Consider the following 20,055-nt stretch of genomic DNA (forward strand, 5'->3'; position numbering starts at 1 on the left):
AGAAATTAATTTGAGTACATAAACCAAACTGAATTTCAATCCAGATTTGTGAAAACAGAAATGGAACACTCAAGGAAAACTGTTTTTCAATATAGCAAAAAGGAACATAAGGAAGCTTTCAGCTGATAGTGAATTAGAAGAGGTCATGAACATCACACGGGAGGAGAAAAATAGAAAGAGACTGAGGGAGATTGGAAGCATGATCAAAAAATAACACATGAGAAAATAATTTGGAAAATCCAAGATGAAAAACACAGTTTTCTTGGTGAGAAGCCCATGAAGCAACAATACTGTTTAACACCTAGGAGTGATAATTAATAACTTAAGAGTAATGAGGACTGATAATATGAGATTTGGAAACAGACAGTGTGTCTCCTCTGGACAGAGCTGTCCAGAGATACCCCATAGTAGCCTGAAATGTGCAGTTATCTAAATGGAATCACATCATCAGTGCTGTGCCCAGGGTATGCAGCCTGTACCATGAAAAATTAGCCTTATTTTTTCAATATAACTCCTTTTATTTCGGTGCATTGCACCACACACACACACACTCCTATTCTCAAAGCTTTCTCAGGGATCTCTAATATATTTCTGGGTGAAATGCTATAGAAAGACTCCAAATGTCAACACAATTTTGAACTGCATATGGATAATACTATGGTGTGGGAACATGGCAGTCCTGATGCAAGGTGAGATGCTGAACTTCCTCAGCAACACTTTATTGGATACTGATACGAGGGAAAGTTGAGAGGTTTCAGCAATATTGAGACTAATTGGCTAAATCTCGGCTTTAATTGGAGATGATGAAATGATATGTAATTAATTTAATTTATTTTGAAATCCATTTTGTTACCTTGATCTGGTCAACAGAGATTTAAAAGCATACGTTGAGATCACTGATTTATTTTTTTTCCATCTGACTGTATCGTTGCTCTTCTCTGACTTTCCTCTGTTGTCAGAATCACTTCCCACATCCCTGTACTTTACAGTCTTCTAGGAGCTCCGAATAGACTTGTTAAAATATGGCACAGGGCTTGCTCTGCTTCCCTGGGTTCTGTCCTCAGCATCTAAATAGCAGCAAGGGCTAATCATCCCAAGAGCAGAGAAATTAAACTTGCATTAAATCCTGAGGATTAGCAGGAAAGATCTCTGGCAATGAATCACCTCTGGAACTTCTTTACTTTATATGCAGCAGTCACATTCCAAGTGATGGCTTTCTGTCTTAACAGTTAGTAAGACCAGTGAGATGCAAAGATTTGGAGAATTCCCTGTATTTGTCTGACTCTGGAGTCTCTACCTTTGCAATAATATGCATCTTCAGGTGCCTTTTCTCATCCCACATCCCATTTAGACTGCATAGTACGGACAGCAACAGGAAGCATGATGAGCGCTGCCCCAGTACCCAGTGACTCCAATGCCAGCTGTATCACTGCTCTGAGCTCCTGCACAGCAGCTGCTAACATGTCCAGGAAACAGTACTTCACCCAGACGGGGAGATAGTAAGTCAGTATATTACTCATTTACTGCAGTACCTACTATACTATAGTTTCAGCTTGTGTTCTGATGCCTGCGGCTTTACTGTTGATAGGTAGTGCAAAAGCTTGCATTTCTCTTGTTAGACCAAATCCAGTAAGTTAATATCATCATCTGATATTCTGTACCACATACTGGCCCTGGAATATGTTATATGCCAGGCTTCTGTTTGGTTATCTTTTCTCCTTTTCTCTTGGGGACTTGTTAAAAGGATGTGGCTGCATCTATTAATGAATGGCCCTTACAGTTCAAATAGATTTGGAACCAAGGCTTTTATGCAGCCTTTTTCTAAAATGCAGGCAGGGCACAGTTAGGTTCTTTTCACTAAAGAGCAGCATCCTATACAGTAGCACATTAGAAATCTTGTCCTTAAACCAGCTGACATGACTGAAGATACAGACCATTTCACCTCTGGATCACGTTATATATATATATATATATAAAACGGCAAAGAGTATAGCCGTACCCAGCTATCCAAAAATAAATAATTTTTCTCATGAAAATAATATAATTAGGGGTGGAACATTTGCAAAGAGGGAAGTAATACCTACCATTTGAATACACAGGGCAGGATCTGTGCTTTGCAAGACTGAGGAGCTTAATTAGGATCATTGGCTGGGGAGCAGCCTCCTTTTCAGCATAGATCACTGTTCACAGCCACTTTATTGATAAGACACCATGTCCAGCATAGATCTTTTACAGTGAGCATTTTTGCTGCTTCTTTCTGAATAATGACATTTTCATGATCATCATTTTCCTCAGATGAATCAAGGTCAAACACATTGATCAAGGGTGAAAGATGTAAGAATGGGGCGTTCAGTCTCATTGGCAATGCACCTACACCTGCTACACCACAGACCCTGTACTCTGTATTTATATGGTGGGTATCACTTAAATTCCTGCGTGTATCTCCACTGGATTCCTTTTTTCTTCCAATGTTCCCTTATTCTTCCTTTGCTGTCTATCAAACTCATCTGCTTCATTGCTGAGAATGCTTCATCTTGAGAACAAAAGGATGTTAAATACCAGTGCCGGATCTCCAAAACAGTAGACAGAAGCAGTGGATAGCAGCAATGCTGCTGTGTATGTTTCACTAGCTCTGACATTTTCTTTGCTGCTATTCCATCATCCATCTGCCTCAACTGACTCTGGCACTCTTACGTTCCAAATGTCATCCACACATCAAGGATGTTTGAATGTAGTCACTAATGCTTCCCTTATGACAGAAACAGGGTCCTGTCACCTGTCATGTACTCAGATTCAGATTTACACCCACAGATGGACATGCTTAAATTCTGTATTTCATGTCTAGAGATATGAAGCTGCCCACTCTAGAAAAAATATGCAGTCCAATTTGTAGCCTGTCTGGCTTATGAAGTTGGTCTAAAACTCTGTAAACAGCACTTCATTCTGTTTCAGCGATGGTAGAACAGTGGCCATAAAGAAAATTATGAAGAAGGCCTTCACACTGTCCAAATCCATACGTAAAGAAGTAAAGCAAGTGAGGTAAGAAGTGAAACCTGAGAAGTATATGTTGTTCCATTTTTACACTGGTTCTTCAGTGGTTAAAATCTGTCCAAATTTGACTGTAAATTCACATTCCTCTTTCTTTCAAACTTTGCTTTGACACCTGATCAAAATCTCCCTAGACCTGCTTTAATTTTCTCTCTACATTGTGAGACAAGCCACTTGATTTTCCCGTTACTCTACAAAAACCAGGAGGACCATCCGTGAAATTTACTGGTATGTTGTGATTTCTGTCCATTTTCACAGGGAACTCGATCATCCCAACCTCTGCAAATTCATTGGAGGTTGTATAGAAGTCCCAAATGTTGCCATTGTGACAGAGTACTGCCCCAAAGGCAGCCTGAGTGATGTTTTGCTCAATGAAGACATTCCTTTGAACTGGGGCTTCAGGTAGAAAAAAACTTTTGAAAAGCTAAATGATACAAAATATGCTATGTGCTGTTTAGGTCAAGATGTTAATTTTAGATAAAGTCCTTGGATAGACAGGCCTGCACTGTGATATGGAGAGAATGAAGAAGAAAAAAAGCTGGATTTTTAAGCAATCATATGTTTAGCACTGTTCATGCTAAGCCAACGACTTTTCAGCCCATCTCTAGTTATATTACAAAACTGGTTTTAAACCTTTTATCCCATGTGGCTTCATTTTGTTCCCAAATATCTAGGGCATACCCATTTAATTAAAAATCACTGCATATGTTTGTGAAGACACATTGGTGAAATGATTAGCATACCTACAAACGCTTTATTATATTTACAGCTATAGAAAATGACTTCACATTGTCAATAAAACTTCCACAAAGGCAATGACATTGGTTTTTTGGGAATAATCTTCTTGGCGCACTCCTTCTATTTCTGCCTTATGTTTGCCTTCAGCAAAGAGAAAGATTACAAGGGAGGAAACCCTCCAACTAAAGTTAGAAAGTTAATAAAAAATTGTTTCTCTTGTAAACATTTGAAAGCACTCACAAGGATACAAAGGTACTGGGAATTTCTAGAAGAAACTCAACGGTCTTAAAAGAGGCTAAAGGCCTGTGGACTCAGACAACTGAGTGGGAGTTAAGGGCTTTCAGCAACGCACCTTAAGTGTTTTGGAAAAATTAACACAGGGACACAAACTGAAAGCTATTGCAGTCATAGGGAGGCTTTCTGTCAACTTCAGTCACCTTTGGAACCACTCTTGAGTGAAGCTTTAGTGGAAATACTAGCTCATTGATTTTTGTCTTTCAGGTTTTCTTTTGCTACTGATATTGCGCAAGGAATGGCCTATCTTCACCACCACAAAATGTATCATGGACGGTTGAAGTCTAGTAACTGTGTGATAGATGACCGATGGGTTTGTAAAATTGCAGGTAAAGAGAAGATAGAAACAAAATTTCAAAACTGTCCAGTTAACTCACTAACACTCACATTCAACGCTCCTCCCAAGCACCTCCTTATTGGCATTTCATGTGGAAATGCTGACTATACCAGCCTTCACTAGAAGTGCCGGTGCTGAAACAAGTTTCATGTTATGTTATCATGTCAAGTCATTTAACATGTGCCACTGATGCACACATCAGATCCCACAAATGATGGAGTCTATCAGCATCAGTCAGTTGAAACTGTGTCTCATTCAGTTTTGTATCAGTTTTGATACAAAGAGAAAACCTGATCCATGTGCAGTGCTGTAAATACATTTAATAATGCTGACTGATTGGTAAACAAAAAGTAGTTTCATGGAGAAAAGCAGGCTCAACTCAGTCCTGTACACAAAACTGAATTGTATTCTCCCAGAGACAGAGCTACAGGTCTGGTCTGCTCCTGGTACAGGAAGACAGCCTGTGGGAACAGGAAAACCACTGGAGAGTCTAGTTTAGTTTGCAGCTGCCAAAAGGAATGAAAGCGACGATCATCTTTTCTGCTTCCTCCCCAAAGCAGTTATCACTCTCTATAACCCACAGTTATTTTAGAACCACCAGCAGCAGATTTGTCTTTCAATGGCTCATCCTATGACTAAGGCTCCTACACAGGGCCATGCCTGCTTCTCCAACTTGTTTTTCATACCCTGCTGCCTTCAGAACTGCCTACTTTGCTTAGAGCCTGTTCTGGAGAAAAGTATGAAAAATTGAGGTAGTTGGATTACATCAACTGCATCACCTTACCACAGCACCTCTGAATTAAATGGGATCTCTGTGAAACTGTTCAGAAGTTAACTGGCAGGACTGTAGAGACTTCCAATATTCATGGTTTGTCTGGATGCAATAATATTAAACAAACCTCACAAATAACCAATGCGGGAGTTATTTGAAAAAATCCAATGACCTCCAACATAGGGAATGAAGCACTGGGATCATCTTGATTAGACGTCACTGCAGACAAAAGCAGACATCTGCATTCTGTCTTCCCACACACTCAGCAAAGTGCTGTTTATATCACAAAGAAAACCGAAGTCACTTGTTTTTTTTCTCCTCTCTGATGCTGAGATACATGCTGAGAATCTCTTCTATGTTAGGCTAAAAGTATAGCTACAAAGATGTTTCACAATTATTTATTATTATTTATTTGTTCTGAAGCTAGTGGTGTGCAAGTAAAGCCCACCATCTCATTTTCAGTAGTAATTACTATAGCAACCTGGCACCATAGGTAGGGATCAGGGGACAAGTAGAACAAAAACCTGCATTTGCATGCTAATTCTTGCACTGAAGTGAGACTATTCTCTGAATATAATTTTCTAGAATCATAAAATAATTCTGATTGGAAGGATCTATATAGTTCAGCTTCCCTGCTGTTATGCAGTCTCACCCGAATATTTGGTTTCCAGATCCTATATTTGCAATTGGTTTAGAGAGACAAGACCACCAGACACACTCTATTTTTAGACTAAGATGTATATTTCAAATAGGGAAAATTAATTCATTTAGACAAGGTGTGTTACTGTCTACTAATGTATGTGTTTCAGAAAAGTACCCACTGAGTAGTTTGATTTGTGTTTTCTTCCATGTTAGATTATGGTTTGCAGTCGTACAGAAAAGAAGATTCTTCTGAGGGGTCAAGCTCATACCAGCAGCATTTGATACAGATTTACACAGCTCCTGAAATCCATTCCCTTTCAGACTTTGAACCCAATTCTATGGCAGATGTCTACAGGTAGTTAACCATTCCTATTTCTCACACTTAATAATCCCATTTCAAGTTGACGATTCCTTAATCACAATCAGGTTCAGTGTAATTCTGTGATCACCCCAGGTATATGTTTGACTATATTGTAAAAACGATTGATCCTGCAATACAGAACAGCATAGATATCACAGGATCTTCTCTTTCAAGGTAGATAACCAAATACTGAATTCACTGACATTATATAAATGTAGAATTGGTCTAATGATTTATAAGTTGAATGAGTTTCTCTGGACTGGTAGATAAAAAAATCTATAAATATTTGTTGTTATCTAGTAATCCTTTTTTGTTGTCTTATGAAAAAGTAGATTGTTTCCAATAATGGCAGTACCTTAAAAGTTAATAGCATCAATTTTCCAGGATGTCATAATGCACATACACATCCCATAATTGTATAATTAGTGTCAATAAAATCATTTTGCTGCATACACACAGTGACAATATTTGATTTGCAGAGAAAAACGGAGGAAAAAGAAATGGATGCACTATTGAATAGCTCCATCCCTTTCCGTTCAAAAGCCTTTATAGGAGATCACTTTGCAATGGCTTATTTGGCTATCATGTTTAGCCTTGCCAGTGATGGGTAGCTTCTACTCAACCACTTTTTGGATAAACAGGATTACAACTGAACTTTCAGAGAATAATAATCCAATGAAAAAGTCATTGAACTAGGATTTTTTTAAAATTATGTGTATTTTTTGGTTCTTCTATGAATTTTCTGTATTAAGTGGGTAAATCACTGTGTTCTTGGTGTATTCTATTTTGTAACAATCATAATTCCTCTGTCTGCTTATTTCCAGTAGTTTGTTGAAAGCATCTGAAAGGAGAAAATGCAGAGTGATAGTACCAGGTGTTTTGTGGCCCTTTTCTCTTACTTTTTCTTGCCACATTTCCAGCCTAGAGAAGTCTTCTATTTCCTGGTGACTTTGGTAGCTAACAGAATGTAATGAGCTGTAATTCAATTAGAGATTGACATGCTGATAGTGCCACACAGTTGAGCAGAAAAAGGCATGTTTATTAGCACTGTTTTTTAACAACATTTACCAAAGAGTAGCTATTATTGCCTTTGTCAAAAGCTCTGAGTTTTACTCTGGCCCACACTAGGCTATCACAAACTCTTACTGCCTTAAGTGACTCCTATGGGACTTTTATTAAAAAATTACTTGCAGAAACTGAAAATGTTGTTTAAGTCTTCCCCTTTTTTCAATTAGGATTCATTAAAACAATATGGACCGAAGACAAGATTTTATATATAAGATTTACTGGATTAATACACATTGTTCAATGACCTTTAAAGGTCCCTTCCAACCCACATTATTCCATGATTCTATGATTATCCCCTTGTAAAGAAATGTATGTGTATACAATGTGCTTGAACACTATTAATTGTAATCCATTCTATCAGATTATGTAAGCAAGAATTTGAGGTCTCGGTAGTATTTATATCTATAGGCTTAAACATGCCCTTAGAATTTGCTTCAAAATAGCTCAGCTAAAGGCAGTGTGTCACTGTGTTGATAATTCTAGCTATTGTCATTTGTCCTGTGCTGGTCGGTCTTTATTTTTTCAACATGGACTGATCTTAAGAAAGTACTGTGCTCCAACTAAGCAGTGATTTTAGGATTGTTTTATGCATTGCAGTTTATCATTGCCCCCCAGACAAAATGCATTCTAGAAAGTGATCCTTGGTGCTTGTCTGGTTCACACTTTGCCCCCGTTCAGGCTAGTTATCATTACTTGACTTTGCAGGCAACCTGGCCTCCTGAATACATTTCTTGCGAAGAGCTCCCCTTAAAATAGCGTTAAGAGGTGATTTGCTCATATCATAGACGACTACAATGAACTTTTGACAGATCCAGTTTATGCTCGCTGAATCTGTCTTGCTCTCAGTCCCTGCATGTGCAAAATCAAGGTCTTCTTTTGTTGTACTGCAGTTCATCCTTTCTTGGTAAAAAAGAAAAAGCAGTAAGAGATGAAATCAGAAAAAGGAGGAGAACAATGTGGAGTCAGGGAACAAAGATGGAGATGTACCCTCTAACATTAAAAGCGTTGTCTTTTCAACTGAGCTATTCTTCAGAAGCTGTTTTTTTCACAGTTTGTGCTTGATGATATGAGCAGTTGCTAAGCCTTCCTGATACATGTATGTGGGCTCACTGGCCAGGGAGCACTGTCCCAGTCTTGAAATCCTCAGTTTTTATCTGTGCAAAAATTCCATTAATATTCCTGAAGGTATGGCCCAAATAAATAATGAGTAGAAACTGCAGGAGTGGGACTTGTAATTCTTTTGTGCTCTTACAGATGAATCACTTGCTTTTAAAGTTCTTCAGGGAATGTGTTGGTCAGGTGGGAAAGCTAAAATGGAAATGAGAACAGGAGCATGAAAGCAGCTCCTGTTTGAGCTGAAGAGGCTGTTTCCAGTCACAGTTTTCCCTAGATTGGCTCCTCTTGATTTGTAATCAGTGTGTGAATTTCACTACCCACTATGTTAGGACTTTTTTGAGCAGAAGCTGAATGAAATTAATACTGCTTTAGTGGAGTTACCATCATCTAACTACTCTCCTTGAAAATCTGTTTCAGCTTTGCTGTCTCACCAGGGTTAGCATTCCTTTCTACTACCAAATCACCCCAAAATTAACATTCATAAACATTATTCAGAATGGTTTATATGCATTATTTTATTTGCCATTGGTGGTCAACAAGTGGACTGAAAAATAGATAGACATACACCATTATAGAGCTAGAATGACTTACAGAACCGAGCAACCATTACCAGTATAACAGATTGCAAACCAATATTCCCCATAAAAATAAATGTTATTAAGTAGAGATGCATGGGGGGAAATTACTACACGATTTCAATACATAAAGAGGCAAGAGCATCTTTATCAGGATTGTTGGCTGGAGGAAGTGCTGGCTTCTTAGAGATCACTGTTGTGAAAAATGTCTAGTGAGTTCAAAAGGAAACTGGACACCCAGTTGTTACCTCATTTTTTCCATTCTTCACCCTTGATGAATGTCTTTGACCTGCTTTCATCGGAGGAAGATGATGATGATGATGAAAATATAATTCAGAAAGAAGCATCAAAATGCTTACTGTAAAAGATCTACTCTGTACACACTGTCTCATCATTGACTTTATGGAGATTTTCCAGAACTGTGATCTATGCCGAAAAAAAGCCACTTCTCCAGATGATGATCCTGATGAACCTGTTCCTGACCCTTGATTACAGCACAAACCTGTCACGTATATTTAATTGGTAGGTATAACGTAAGTGACTGCCCATATGCCCTCTGGATTCTATTAGTTCTTCCGGAGAAAATTTCTTTGCTGTTCATCAAACTCAAATGCTTCATCTCTGTGTGAGAGTGGACAGCTATGTCCAGAGATCAGTGGCAGATCTCTGAAAACACAGACTAGTAACTGATAGAAGCACTGTCGCCACCCTCTCTTTTGGGATAGTAGGTTTTCAGTCATAAAATGGGGAAAAGTAAGAAATCATGGATAGAGGAAATCAATGACTCCATTAACCGTTATTTCATTAAGATTTTGGTTTCTTTCATTCTGCAGTTATGCCATAATTTTACTAGAAATTGCCACAAGAAGTGACCCTATGCCAGTAAGTAAAGATGAACTTTGAAGTTTGCATGACAATTTTAGTTCTGTTTATGCTGAAGATACAAACCAAACTCTGAATAACTGCATCTTTGCCGTAACATCTTCCTTTTTCTCCTGATGTTCCTTCCCTTTCCTGCCATGCACAGGCCCTTTCAGTGGAGTCTTGCAGTGGTAAGGATATGCTAAAAGAGCAAATAAGCTGCTCTCAGTAATGAAAATGTCTTCTTTGCATGTGTCTTGTAGTCAGTGAAAATGATAAACATAAAAAGTGCACCTTGAAATTGAAATGAGATGTTCTGGATATGTAACCATGTTCTGTCTAAAATAATTTGCTTAACAAGAATTCTAACAACGAAGACCTGAAACTGCCATTCTTCCATTTCTGACAGTTTGTAGCAATAGACTAATGTAGGCCCTGTGGTTCTTTAGAAGTTTCCCAATATCTTGCCAGGTTTTCATTTATATCAAAAGTTGTTTACCTCACATAAACCCTGAGATTAAAGTCACTCAGCCATGAAAAAGCTTTTAGACAAGGCCACCCAGTTTAGACTGGGTTATATAATTTTTTCTTCTTTTTTTCTTTTTTTTGTTTTGTTTGGGTTTTTTGGGGTTTTTTTGTTGTTTGTTTGGTTTTGTTTGTTTGGGTTTTTGTTTTGTTTTGTTTTGTTTTTCTTGTACTCTCGTAAAAAAGCTGATCTGGAAGTGATAGGGAAGATGTCATAAAAGTGGTGATGATCATAGTAATATCTTTTCGAAGGGCAGTGTGAAAAACACAGCACTTTTTTCAACATTGTTTAATCCCTTTTTCTCTAGAAAGATGATATGCATTCAGCTGAATATTCTTGGTGCCCATCTTTGGCAGAATTAATTTCAGGAAAGGCTGAGAATTCTTGCCCATGTCCCACGGATTACATAGAGGTGAGTAAGATACAATATTGTGTACAAAAATTCTTTATTGAAGAGAATTTAAGACAGACCACAGAATTTTTATGGCAATATTACCTTTGCTGAGTGTAAGCAACCCAGAAGTCAAGAAGTACATCTCAAAAAAGGCACAAGGAAATGCTTTCATATCCTTAATAAAAAAGTCACTCTGACAAATTGAAAGTTTCAATTGTCCCCTCAAATTGTCAGTGTAAATTGTCCCCTCAAATTGTCAGTGTAATAAATGATGTTTTTAATACTCAATCGTTTATTTTTGTGCATTTTCATTTTATTATAAAATGTTGAGTTCCATACATATTTTATATTAGTATTATCTATTTAGCTTACTGGCAAAGGACTTTCAAATAGTGAAGTATGTATCTCAGGCAAAGTATGAGTTTGGTTTGATTCTCATGTAAAAGTCTATGTGTTCAGTAGCCTCAAACTGCCTCATAAAACAAAGTACACCCCCTCCCAGTTCAATTAAATCAGAACAAGATTATGGCATCCTTGTTTCATCTTGAGAGCTATGTAATTCACCTTTGGTGATTTGTAGCAACCTAAATGTAACAAACTTCTCAAAAGCAACACTGGATTTTAGTTGGGAGTTAATATTCTTAAGAAGCAGTTGAATTTTTAATCTCTTATTAATTTTGTGTACAGATAAGCCCTCTGAAAGCAGTATGTGACTCCAACAGTATTACACTGTCTTAAAGCATAAGACAAGAACTTAAGCAGTGTTTGGCATAACGAATGTGAGCATCTAATTTCTGATTTCCCCCAGTAGCATTTTCATGAACTAACATCCTTCATTCAGCATAAATCTGTAGAATGCTGGAGATCTCAGCATAGCCCTGACACTTTTCACCAGCTGCAGTTAGGGCTTCACATGGGCGGTTTGCACCGAGAAAGTAGTAGTATGAATTTCAAATACTGCCTGTGCTTGGAATGACAAAAGGCTGTTTGCTTTTCTCATTCTATTTCCCTGCTGCAGTTAATCAGAAGGTGCAGAAAAAATAATCCAGCCCAAAGGCCTACATTTGAACAAGTCAAGAAAATGTTACACAAGATGAATCCTAATAAAGTTAGCCCAGTTGACATGATGATGACTCTGGTAAACCAAGTTTTTTAATTCAGTCCAAGTGAATATGCTCACTTGCAATAACTTTCACCTCTATCCTTCATGTTTGTTTTTTGATCTCATACCCCCTTTTTTGATGAGAAGAGTCATTCTTTCACCTCTGTGGGCTGATTGTAGCTGCAGTTCTGCTTGAGACTCAGCTTTCCTTCTCATTCCATTTCTATCAGTTTTTCTTAACTTCCTCAACTTCTTTGGGACTGAAAACTTTTGTTCCTTCAGTCAAATGTCATTTGTGTTTTAAAGAACTTGCAGGAAACTATATTTCCCTTTTCCTGTGGCTCAGTGGTGTCTTATAGTACCGGGGGTATAGAATCCCTGCATGCCACAAATAACATGTTTACAGATGCATTTTGAGCAGAGTATCCTAAGCCCATCAGCAGTGAAGAGAGACTCCTGCCTCCACATTGCCTCACACAGAGCAAAGATGCAAAAAACATAGCATACCGTAGCAGGATAGTTTATGAAACATCTTTGCGAGCTTTTGATAAAAGACTTAGATACCTTTGATTTTGGTAACAAAGGATTGTTTTATGCAATTGTCTATGTTATTTAGATGGAGAAATATAGCAAACATCTAGAGATACTAGTTGCTGAGAGAACCCAGGATTTAATGCATGAAAAACAGAAGACTGATCGTCTGTTGTATAGTAAGTTATACAGCAAAAATACTCAATATTCTGCTGAATAATATTTTCATTTTAACAGACCGATTACAAACAGAAAACTTTTGATAGGTGATTATGTAATAGATAACATTTAGTTGTCAGTTAATTAATTTACTTATTCCTTGCAAAATTATAAAGATATTTTGCTACTTTTCATATTTTACCCCTAAAAATCAGTGCACTCATCTAAGACCTATTACTCAAGAATCCCCAGTGCTTTCATTTTTATCTTGCTTGGCAGTTCTTCTGTATAGTTATAAATATTGGGGAATTGCTTTTGGGATGAGGTTACTTTTGATAGCAGCATATCTTCTGGAATTCCACAAGAAAAAAGGTATAAAGGAACAGGTATAACACATAGGAGACAAAAAGCCTGTGAAAGTGCAAGATATTAGAAATGAAGAAGATAAAAAAAATCAGAGGATAGTAAACAAACATAACACAGGAAGAAAACACTAGCAAAGCACTGACAAATAAGGAATTAGTAATATCCCAAGTCTCACTATTAGAATCTAACCTTACTCTGACTTGGAATGCTTATATATTGGTTTGTTTGAACTAAAAGTTATGGGTTATCTGAAAAATGTGGATTTATCAGTGAGATTTACTGTGAATTCTCATAGCATAGCAGATTTTGATGCTAAAGATTGCTTTCACCTTCAGAATATTTCACATTTATGAACATTGCTTTTATACCTTTAAACAAATGTGTTCTGTTTATTGTGTGCTTTTATCCATGACAAAAAAGTAACAATGCTCTGCTTTCTACAACAGGTATGTTGCCGAAACAAGTAGCAGATGATCTCAGGCAGGGAAAACATGCACAAGCTCAAAGTTACTTAAGTTCCACCATCTTTTTCAGGTAAACAAAAATAAAAAATCGGACTAGAACTGACTCCTACTGAAGAAACTTCTAGGCTCTTAGTGGAGGTGAAACTCCTAACTGAGTACAGAATTTCTATCTAAACTGCCATTTATCGTACAAGGTGGCAACATTTAACTCTCCAAATGAGTGCCTTTCAAAATTCTCACACCTCTCAATTTTTCATTATAATTACTTAAATAAAAAATGAGATTACTGTGGAACACTAACGTAGCAGCATGTCACTTTATGTGTGTTACTCACACATGCATGTGTGTTTCATAAGATAGGCCTAAATAAAGGTTCCAGTATTTGGCTGTGTAAAAGAAACTTGTCTATCCTTAGAGCTCACATGGATTTACAGTCTTTGACTTGTGATGTGTGCATGAACCAGCATATAAATTGCATGTCTTTGCTTCACTTCCCTATTAAGTTCCCTCTTTTCATTTGTACATAACCCCAAATTGAAGACTACTTAGTCTGTTGCAGAGTAAAGTCTAGCTGTAAAAAAAAGTTACTGCATTGGTAAACAAAAAGACTTAGGTCAGCCAGTCCTTTTAAATGGTAAGAATCTGTTTTCAGTTTAAGTTAATGCTTGAGGACAAAACTATTCTGCAAGATCCTAAGTGAAAGAAATACTGAAAAACAGAAGGTTGAGGTTGGACCTGGACAGGCTGGAGAGTTGGGCAGAGAGGAACCTTATGAAATTCAGTAAGTGCAAGTGTAGGGTGCTGCACCTGGGGAGGAATAACCCCATGCACCAGGACAGGTTGGGGGCTGACCTGCTGGAGAGCAGCTCTGTGGGATGAGACCTGGGAGTCCTGGTGGACAACAGGATGCCCATGAGCCAGCAATGTGCCCTTGTGGCCAAGAAGGCCAATGGCATCCTGGGGTGCATCAAGTAGAGTGTGGCCAGCAGGTGGAGGGAGGTCATCCTCCCCCTCTACTCTGCCCTGGTGAGGCCACATCTGGAGTACTGTGTCCAGTTCTGGGCTCTCCGGTTCAAGAAGGACAGGGAACTGCTGGAGAGGGTACAGCAAAGGGCTGTGAAGATGATTAGGGGACTGGAACACCTCTCTTAGGAAGAAAGACTGAGGGACTTGGGTCTTTTCAGTCTGGAAAAAAGACAGCTGAGGGGGGATCTTATCAATGATTATGAATACTTAAAGGGTGGGTGTCAGGGGAATGGGGCCAGGCTCTTTTCAGTGGTGCCCGGGGACAGGACAAGAGGTAATGGGCACAAACTTGAGCATAGGAAGTTCCACCTAAACATGAGGAGGAACTTCTTTCCTTTAAGGGTGGCAGAGCCCTGGCACAGGCTGCCCAGAGAGGTGGTGGAATCTCCGTCTCTGGAGACGTTCAAAATCCACCTGGACGCGTTCCTGTGCAACCTGCTCTGTGTGACCCTGCTCTGGCAGGGGGTTGGGCTAGATGATCTCCAGAGGTCCCTTCCAACCCTACCATTATGTGATTCTGTAAGGTGGTTCCACTGAGAAATTATTACAGTGTATTTAGGATTAACAATCTGCAATCATTAAGACAGTGGATGAGTATGTTTTTTTGTTGTGTTTTAACAGTGACATTGTTGGCTTCACTCAGCTTTCCAGCAGCAGCACACCTTACCAAGTGGTAGATCTCTTGAACAAGCTTTATACCACTTTTGATGAAATCATAGACAACTATGATGTCTATAAGGTGGAAACAATAGGAGATGCCTGTAAGTTCCTTGAGCTGTGAACACTGATGGGCCATGGGTATTTCATCAGGATAGAGACTGATTTGGTGACAAGGAAGAACAGATGAAGGAGACTTGGGAAGCTTATTATCACTGGGAAGACCACACAAAACAATTAGGGGAGAAGTCCTAGCAGAGCCCTGACAAATGAGTTGAATAAACTACCGCTGCTGTTTATTTTGTTCCTATGACCTGTATGGTCTGACTTAAAACCTTGGCAACAGGTTAATCCCAGCTGGCAATTTTCGTTTCACAGGAACACAACTGAAAAACTTACTGTCTACATGGGATCATCGAAGCCATTCAATAAGCTTTTTTATCTCTGTCTTTTTTGCAGAGACCATGACAGCCTTCTCTCTCCTAATACTCTGTAGGGACTTGGCTTCCTCTTCTTTTTGGATTTTTAGGAAAATGACTTTCTATTTGCTATCACGGGAGTCTGCTGGGGACTGTCTACCATTAAAACTGAGTTTCATCAAAAACATAGCAGAATGTAGCAGGATTGTTGGATGAGACAGACAGGAAATCCTGTAAGAGATGTGGAAAAAAAACCACTCTTTTTTTTTTCTGTGGCATGGTTGAGCACGTTCTGGATCATAAAATTCCTGAGCGAATGCACCTGAGGGATTCTGGAGAGATGTGTCTCTTCTCCTATACAGTAAAAGTCAGTGCAGGAAGCATAGGACAGTGTCTAGTGGGAATCATTGTCTGTCTTTACAATATCTGCCCAAAGACAAAAGGTATTGAACAGCCACTTTTCAACTACCTGTTCCACTTCGAGCATCCTCAATGGAGGAAGGGAGGAAGAAAGGGTAGAAGGGAATAAGGAAAAGTAAGAACGAAATCCAACATTTTTCAGAGGTAGTGTAATTACACACATGAGCTGTTGCCCTGTCCTTCATTTGTTTCTGGCTTTCTCTGCTCAGCAGGCACAATTGTGCTGCAGGATATAAAGGAATAGGGACTTATTTTTTTCTGACTTGGGCAGCATCCTTTGGTAAATCTGTGTGTAATGCCAAAGGTTAACACAGTTGCATTGTTGTGTTAAGATATGGTGGTGTCGGGAGTACCCAAAGAGAATGGAATCCTTCATGCTGGTGAGATTGCAAGCATGGCTTTAGACCTTCTGGATGTCTGCAAGACTTTTAAGATCCCGCACAAGCCCAACACCCTCCTAAAGATAAGAGCAGGAATGCATTCAGGTATGTTGAGAGGCCTGCAAAAGAGTCCTCCTTTGATTTGACAAATGTTTCGTAGTGGAATTTCCTCTCCATTAAAAATTAAGTTAATTTCTTGACGTGATACAGAACACCTCTCAGAGGTCATCCTAACAGTATAAATTATTAGATACCTGGAATATTGGGAACACAATGCAGAATACACTGGGACCACTACATGGCCCCAGTGTCTTGGCTGATGTGAGTGAGGACTGCCATTCTGTATCTGTTACTTGTCCTTTTCAGCTGTTTTCTTAAACCATTGAGTTGCTTCTTGACCCTTTGTTCTAGCCTTCACTCTCAGACTCCCAGCTTCCTGATCTAAGCTGATGTGTGATTGAAACTCCTTCTTGATAGACAGCCAGAATTGGACATATGCTGTGCAGACCAGCATCTGCAAATTAAGTGGCTTACATTGTCTTAGCAAGAGATCATATCTTCTATATTTTAAAACCCCTAGGCTGACATGAAGGAGTCAAAACGCTCCTTTTCTGCCTTCAGCAGGAGCAGGTTACTTTGTGGTCCTGGTTTTTCATGTGACTAGAGAGTGTTGCGTGCACAAGTACTATTGGTGGCCTTCCTATCTCACTGCCCCCCAAAATATTCTGTTGTTGTGTTGAAACATGATTCTGCAGGTGCCTCAATTCATGCACACTACCTCCATCCTGTCATCACTTCCTCCACTGTTCTCCTTTGAAGCCCTTTTGCAATTCCCTCCATGGCTTTGGAAGCCATCTGTAAGTCAGATGTATAACCCATATAAGACAATACTGACACTCCATCTTTATCTTGTTAATGAATGACATATAAGGTAATGTAGGAAGCAGCCATGAGGCTGTATGACTGATTATGTGATTTAAAACCACAACATATCTTGTTTTCTCTTCTTTAACAGGGGCAGTTGTAGCTGGAGTTGTTGGAACCAAAATGCCACGGTATTGTTTATTTGGAGATACTGTGAACACAGCTTCCAGGATGGAATCTACCAGTGAAGGTAAGGAGGAACAAACTGCAGATGTGGTTTTGACCATCCCTTAATGAGTTCTGAAAAAATGTTATGCTGAGTTTTGAGTCCTGTTTAAATGACTGCAAATCCTGTAAGGAGGGTTCAGTCTGCCTATGCGCAAATTATACCAGTGATATTTGTAACAAGATCCCTTCATTGCCCAAGTGTCCGAGGGGGATGTTTATGGCTTTGAAGTTCTCTACAATAAAAAAGGTTAAGAGAGGTAAGTGGATATGTTCACTGTTTCTATTCCTTCCTGGCACCCAGATGGTTTTATATTAAAAATATTTTCATGACCCCTCTTTTTTGCTGATAACTTCCTGTAATGGGGAACACAAGAGATGGTAGTACACCATGGGGGCTGTGTCTGTCTTTAACCAGTATAGAAGACTATATATGTGTCCTCCAGCAAAGAGATTAGACAGAAATATCTAGAGATGAAATCATGGAGATACCCTCACTTTCACTTCTTTCTAGGAGATAAGAGCTCCATGTTTAGTTAACAAGCTTCATCTTTAGCCAGTATGAGCATTTGAAACTCAACTTCTGAAAGAACGAGGGAGCAATTCAAGGTCAAACAACCTTGATGGCTTCTTTTTCTTTCTTTCATTCATGAGATAAAGCTGAAATGCTTTGTAAATGGATTTGAATTAGGCAAAATCCAACATGTTTTCAAGTTTAATTTCATGACAAAAAGTGATGCTTTCAACATCTATCATCATCCACTAAAAACAAAGCAAAAAGGCAGAGGAGTGGTCCTACATGATGGCTTTGAAAGTTTAGCCTGGGGATTTGAGAATCAACTGAGATCCATTCCTTCTTACCACTTTATACTTTTTCCAAAAGCAAATGGTAGCCTGAGTGGAACACGTATAACTTCATTTTTCTTCTGTCAGTCCCCCAGATAACTCCTTTCCTTCTCCTCCTCCTTTCAGGCTCCTTGTATCATCTCATCTGAACTGCTTTAAAACTAATGCCTTCAAAATCTGCTTCCGTCATTCTTAATATTTCATCTTTTGTTCTGTATGTCAGTCTATATCTAATATGGCACATCAACACTATAAACTTAAGTATAAAGACGGAGCTTCTTATCTTTTAAGGCTTTCTTTTATCTCCCTCTTTCTCTGGCCACGTATAGCTGAGGATCTCAAATTGCATTAACATGTTTTAACCTGAAGATGATCACTTTAAAATAGATCAATTAATTACTAGCAATGTAAATTAAAATTGCTATTATATGGAATGCAAAAGCTAGTGTCTTGTTCCCAAGCAAGATGACCAGGTAAAATATCACATATCTACTAGAAAGGATATTTCAGTGATATGTATCTGGATATGTTGAAATGTATATTTCCTGGTCTACAGGGAGTGTTTTGAGACTTTCAATAAAGAACTTTTAAGCAAACAAAGAAATTACAAAACCATCATTTTCTGATGTAAGAAAAATCAAAAAGACAATCTTAGCCAGTCCTACTATCATCTGGGATCTTTTTCAAACAAAGAAGCTAATGATTTACTCTGTCACAGAATGTTAAAGGCAAAAAAAAAAACTGGGTTTTTTTTTGGCAATTTTCCAAATTTTGGCAAAATTTTGCTTTCTGACAAAAGTAGGAGTACTCAGAATTTGTTCTGTCTGTCGTCCTCCTTTGTCCTTCCTCTATCATTTGCAAAAGGCATGATGCCCAGGGTTTCATGAAGGTAAATTCTCAACTAAGGAAAAACGACATTGTTGAAAAAAAATAGTGGAATTATAGTAATCTTGTCTCTTCTCCCTGTTTTTATTTACGGGTTTGGAGGCAGAGCAAGGATGGCAGTTTCTTTAATGTTTAGGCTTTGCTGAAAACTGTATGTGCGTAGAAAGCACTGGCTCTTCATTGACCGGGAGTTAGAACTATGTATAGTTTTCCTTGCAAAATCAAAAGGGTGCTCATCGGTAACTCCATCCAGGCAGCTGTGAAGAGTAGACAAATAATATTAGATGCAGGATGTGAGGAGTAGTGTTTGTTGACAGCCACGTATTTGTCCTGGGATGCCCTCACAAAGAGGACAGGATACTGGAGCCTGCGTGTGAACATTTCAAATAACAGAGGAATGACAGCAAAGACATGAAAAAAGCAAGGGGGAGTTCATTAATGAATCGTGAAGTATTTGACACATGGAGGGGGATGAGTCTGTCTTAGATGTTTAAATTGTTACAAGAATATAACAATTATCTCTCTGTCCAGCTCTTAAAATACAGTGCAGTTCAAGTGCACACCAGCTGTTGGAGCAGATTGGAGAGTATGTGTTAGTATGCCGTGGGAATTTACAAGTCAAGGTGTGTATGCAACATTTATACTCAGCTTTTCAGGGAGGAGAGTGTGAAAGTACCCTGGAGTCTCTGAATTTTAACCCATGCAGTCCTCTATGCCTGAGTCCTTGGGTTAGACTATTTCCTGCCACTGAAGAGAGTGGCAGGCTCAAGTTTTAAACCAGGACCAATTCCATGGGCTTGTTCATGGGACAACCCTGATAATTCAGAGATGAAAGACTTAAACTTGGAAGTACTGAGTGACTTCAAAGAATCGTTTTAATCAATAGTGCTGCCCCTGTCTTTTAATGAAAAGTTTTATGCATCAGTTTTCCTGTATGTAAAATGGCTGACAGGCACATCAGTCTACTTTCAGGACTCGC

General features: G+C 38.7%; 1 protein-coding gene across 1 annotated transcript in view; it reads left to right on the top strand.

Annotated features, from left to right (window-relative positions):
* LOC134508446 (atrial natriuretic peptide receptor 2-like) overlaps positions 1–20,055 on the top strand; it is a 37,155-nt gene that overhangs the window by 14,799 nt on the left and 2,301 nt on the right. The window contains exons 9-22 of the mRNA XM_063320105.1: positions 1,352–1,499; positions 2,953–3,039; positions 3,307–3,450; positions 4,288–4,409; positions 6,045–6,186; positions 9,785–9,833; positions 10,646–10,750; positions 11,751–11,870; positions 12,451–12,544; positions 13,337–13,424; positions 15,002–15,141; positions 16,209–16,361; positions 17,272–17,370; positions 19,608–19,699. Coding sequence (XP_063176175.1) covers positions 1,352–1,499; positions 2,953–3,039; positions 3,307–3,450; positions 4,288–4,409; positions 6,045–6,186; positions 9,785–9,833; positions 10,646–10,750; positions 11,751–11,870; positions 12,451–12,544; positions 13,337–13,424; positions 15,002–15,141; positions 16,209–16,361; positions 17,272–17,370; positions 19,608–19,699 — 1,583 coding nt within the window. The remainder of the gene's footprint in view (positions 1–1,351; positions 1,500–2,952; positions 3,040–3,306; positions 3,451–4,287; positions 4,410–6,044; positions 6,187–9,784; positions 9,834–10,645; positions 10,751–11,750; positions 11,871–12,450; positions 12,545–13,336; positions 13,425–15,001; positions 15,142–16,208; positions 16,362–17,271; positions 17,371–19,607; positions 19,700–20,055) is intronic.

Source organism: Chroicocephalus ridibundus, chromosome Z, assembly GCF_963924245.1.
Source record: "Chroicocephalus ridibundus chromosome Z, bChrRid1.1, whole genome shotgun sequence".
Taxonomy (NCBI): Eukaryota; Metazoa; Chordata; class Aves; order Charadriiformes; family Laridae; genus Chroicocephalus; species Chroicocephalus ridibundus.